The sequence below is a fragment of the Merops nubicus genome, unplaced genomic scaffold (assembly GCF_000691845.1).
Source record: "Merops nubicus isolate BGI_N331 unplaced genomic scaffold, ASM69184v1 scaffold49122, whole genome shotgun sequence".
NCBI classification, from domain to species: Eukaryota; Metazoa; Chordata; class Aves; order Coraciiformes; family Meropidae; genus Merops; species Merops nubicus.
In genome coordinates, this window is record NW_008592639.1 from 5,393 (window position 1) to 9,978 (window position 4,586).

The window sequence follows — 4,586 nt, forward strand, 5'->3', positions numbered from 1 at the left end:
GAGGCTTCATTAATATTTTATTTCCATGTCTGTATGCTCCCATTAATTAACAATGTGTGATAGATAGCAGAGGAGTGCCATTAATTAACAATGTGTGATAGATAGCAGAGGAGTGAAGGAAAACCCCTTCCTAGCAAGCAGCTTTCACTACCTGTTGAAGCTATCATGATTTGCATGGTGGTTATACTCAAAGCCCTTTCCTGCTTGAGGAAGGTCAGGGAATGACAAGGGACAGGACAACAGGCAAGACCTATGTTAGTGAGCATCACACACACACAGAAGAGGAAAGTGTGCCCAAAGCTCACAGAGCTGATCAGAGCAACATGCACACTCAAGCAGTATTGTGGTACAACCTGTGATGCTCTGAAATCAATAAGCTTTGTGCCACCAAGTCAGAATTTGGTTTTGAGAGAAAATCAGCTAAAAATAAGTTCAGACAGGTAAAAAGTCCTGGTTTGGGGCGTTTAGTGGGAAAAAAAGTCCAATATTCCTATTGTTAAAATGTCTTTTTATTTAAAATTAATCTGGAAAATAAAAAACCCTGAATCCTTTGTTTCTAAGAACAACTGCCAGATCACTTTTTCCATTTACAGTATTCAACTAAGTATTGTTATCCAAAGCTGCAGTGGATACAACCTTACTGAATAAATAAATGATTTGCCCCAGGATGTTTGAGCACATGCTGATAGAAACAAGCAAGGCAAAGTTTAGAAGCAGAAGAAATGTCCCTTACTGGAACCATGGGAGGGAATAGATCAGAGGTTTAGAACTGCATTTTTAAAACGTGGTTACCTTTTAACCTGAAACCTTCTTCTGCTCCAAGTTTCTCCAGTACTTTAGTCCATGGTCCTCTTGAAATGAATCTTCCTTTAGATGCCACCAGCACTATGGAGCTGAAGGAAACAAAGCCATTTATAAACAGAGGAAGAGTCAGAACACATTCCTTGCTTGTCTGTCTTGAGCACTGGTAGCTCCTGCCTGGTAACTCAAAGACACCCACGAACTACAGTGGTTTCTGCTTTAATGGCTTTTGTCAATGCTTTCCAACAGTTTAGTCATATCTTCTTTTTTTTTTTTTTTTTTCCCTGAAACACTGTTTGCTAGGATGAAATATTTCCAACCAGCAGTTCCATCTTGCTTTACTCAGAAAGGAACATGCTCTCCCTGGGATGCTCTTAGCAAGTCTCAAGTAATTTCTTGTCCTTTCATCATTAGCAGATTAAACCTGAAGAAATTAACTTTGAGACTTTTGCTGGTCTGACACTTTTTCCTTCATTTTCAGTGTGCTTTTGCTTTAAAACATTATTATCACTACTATTACTGTCTTACTTGCCTGTACTGTATTTTACCTCAGAATTCTTGGGATAATCTACAAATGCGAGATGATAAACACATGAGGTAAGTGTGTTAAGGTAATGAAAAGCTGTAAATGTTTGGGTAAAACATTGATAACAGCCTAGGATTAATTCTAGATGGGTACAGTAAAAACCTACATTAGGCATGAAGAGATGATCATGTAGTGAGGCTTTTCTGGGGAGAAGCAGAGGACAGTCTGTGAAGTTCACTACTTCCTACAAGATGCACAAACACTTCTAATGGTTATTTCAAAGCCTATCAAGGAAGAAGGACACTCCAGTGAGTTCAGTGGAATTTTCACTATTAATTTCAGTGGAGCTGGGATGTCACCTTTGCTCAGCTCCTGATTAGCTGCATGACAGTAATTCAGCAAATTTTGTTTAGATGAAATTATTCCATTCCACCTTGGAGGGTTTCCATGAATGAAACTTCCCTGACTCAAGTAGTATTTGCAGTCCTGCTGACTTCCCAGCAGCACAATGGATACGAGTCACTAAAATTAATTAGACAGCAGCTCCTGCAGAGCTCAAGCCCTGAGCTACAGAGTGGAGCAGTTACATCTTAACACCTCAGCTGGAACTGGAACTGTTCTGCAGAAAATAGCAACAGGTGGTAACAGAAACTAGAGAATCAGAAGAGCTAAGCACCATCAGGCCTTTTCCTAGAATAAACCTGAGGTGTTAAAATGCTCCAGCACTTACAAAAGTGGATTGAGCTGGCAGGCTGGTTTTGACTACTTTGTGAATGCTGAATCACCTCTTTTTAGTTCCTTCAGTTCACTAAAATCATTAATTTCTATTAAGCCTTTCCTGTTATGAAAGTTTAAAATAGATTCACCAGATGTTTCGTTTTCTTATCTCTTGCAAACTCATCAGAAAAAGATAGTTTTGTTTAAAAAAAAAAAAATTTGGCCCACAGAGAGTTGCTTAAATGAACACGGAAGCTTGTCGTTGCTAGAAACTCCTCTTCTTGCATCCCCAAATCCGTAAAGGTGCTTTAGCAGTCTCTTCCCAAAGGCTGGTGGGGCCCTTCCCCTCTGTCAGCAGCAGCTCTCTGTTCAGCCTGTGCTCTCCATCGTGGCAGGGCGAGGTGACAAGGGGCTGCTGGCTCTGCAGCCCCACCGTCTGCACAGGGCCCACCTCTGAATTTGAACAACACTTCCATCCAGAAAATGGGTGAAAGATGTTTCATGGCTGTCACTGCAGCCTGTGTTTGATGAAATTGGAAAGGGCTGCAGGGACTGGGCTGGCAAAATTCCTGGTGAAAGACAGACAATAATCTGGGATTCAATCCTTGCTTGCAAAGACGGAGCTGAATGAGGCCTGAGAGATGCTGACCATGTTGGGTCAATACCTGGTTCTAATCCTAATCTCAGAAAGATTTATATACACCTGAAGTCTAATTATGACTCAATCTTCTAAAATAAGAAAGAATCCAGGAGCTAGGTTTAGCCAGGACTGAGACTGGATTTTTGCAGTGGCCTCTCTGAAAAGCCCTCTTTTTTTTTTTTTTTTTTTGCTTTTTTAGAGTGAACAACTACTATGCATCTCTGCAGTAACTACTCAATGGGTTTTTTTCAGCCTTCAGAATTAAGACAGTAGAAACACATCTGCATCCACCTGCATAGCACTCTGCTGAAACTTCCCCCAGGTCTCTAGAAGAAAATGCCAGGATAATATCCTGTTGATCTGCCCACAGCTATTTCAGATGATTCACCAACAGAGCAATCATATTTCTATTAAATGTTATGTATCAGTTTTCAAATCAAAACAGATTTAATAACAGTGAAATGCATTCATTTCCCAATAGCACTCCACAAACTAATAAGAGAACCCCTTTGGTTAGAGGGTTTCTGATGTTGTTCCCATTCTCATTCCAGCAGATGAAGCTGCTGTCCTCCAGGACACAGGAACATGTGTTGGCTACTTACCACCCACTTGCAAAATTCTGCATTTCTGGCTGCCCATACTTAAAAAATAAAAGCATCCAGCCCTTAGGTCTGAGCAGGGAACATGTGCAAAGAGGAATGTATTTTATTAGCGGAATGTTCTGTGATTTGAGAGAGTATGCAGGCAACAGAAAAATGTAAACTGCACATCTGTCCCCAAGTGCTTTGTGAAAGTCTGCAGTTTGTCTCTAACCCACAACGTGGATGTAGCTCTGCAGTTTGTCTGGGGCTGGATCAGTTCCTGAGTCCCAGAGCCTGCACCCTCCTGCTGCCTGCATGTCCTGCTCACATCTGGACTCTTGGAGTCACCAAAGCCCGTTGTTAAACCAGTCAGTGTGGCACATGCCAGGTGACAAAACCCAGGAGAAAATTACTCCTGTACAGCGTCCTTGTATACTGCACCTCAGTAACACCACATTATTTACTTACTGATCCTTGATGTTGTTTACATAATTTTCTATCTGTGCTGGGATTCCTTGTAGAATTGTGTTTTTGAATGTAGCTCGATCAACAACTTTTCCATGATGTCCATCAATCACAACCAGTTGGATACCCTCATCAGTGAGGAAGAATCTGACACCATCAACCTGGGTGGGGGGAAAAATATGCTTCATCTATCATAGCAACACAATTTCAAACCACCACCTGTAAGAAGCATTGATAGTCTTCAGTCACAGGACTGCTCTTATATCAAAGAGCAGAATTCCACATCTCTGAGGTCAAGCTGTCTTGCATTTTTGCTGCTAAGCAGTAGAAGTTACAGGTTTGGGGTTTTTTTTTGTAAAATACAAAGCAGAAGTGACCTGAATCTAACTACTCATGTCATGAGCAAGTTTTCCATAATAAATGAAGCAAGTATTTCAGAATTCTGTCCCATACAGTCCACTGAGAGGATCAGCTCACCTCAATGTATGCGAAGTCATCCTTTAGATGGAAGTACTGTTTCTTATATGTTTCAATTTTCACTTCTAGCAGATGGTCCTTAGTCTTCTGTTAAAAAAAAAAAAAAAATAAAGAGAGAAAAAAGGCTTTTCTAGTGAGGATGTCCATTACCTGAATGCTGCATTTTCAGAAAGCATTTTAAACCTTGAATTCAATTAACAAGAAAGCTACATAATAGGCACTGACTTGCCAAATTACATTGCTAATGAGACTGGGCATAATAGTAACCTCTCTGCTCATCCTGTCAGCATTTAAATTGTTTCACTAAATGGCAGAATCTAAGTGATTCTCGTTTGCAGAGCTGACACATAATTCTCTGAGGCTTTGCTGTGCATTCCTG

At 40.6% G+C, this 4,586-nt stretch overlaps 1 protein-coding gene across 1 annotated transcript in view; it reads right to left on the bottom strand.

The window, feature by feature from the left end:
* CEMIP (cell migration inducing protein, hyaluronan binding) overlaps window positions 1-4,586 on the bottom strand; it is a gene marked incomplete at its 5' end in the record, with an annotated part of 12,100 nt that overhangs the window by 396 nt on the left and 7,118 nt on the right. Inside the window, 3 exons of the mRNA XM_008935194.1 lie at window positions 793-893; window positions 3,734-3,891; window positions 4,208-4,294. Coding sequence (XP_008933442.1) covers window positions 793-893; window positions 3,734-3,891; window positions 4,208-4,294 — 346 coding nt within the window. The remainder of the gene's footprint in view (window positions 1-792; window positions 894-3,733; window positions 3,892-4,207; window positions 4,295-4,586) is intronic.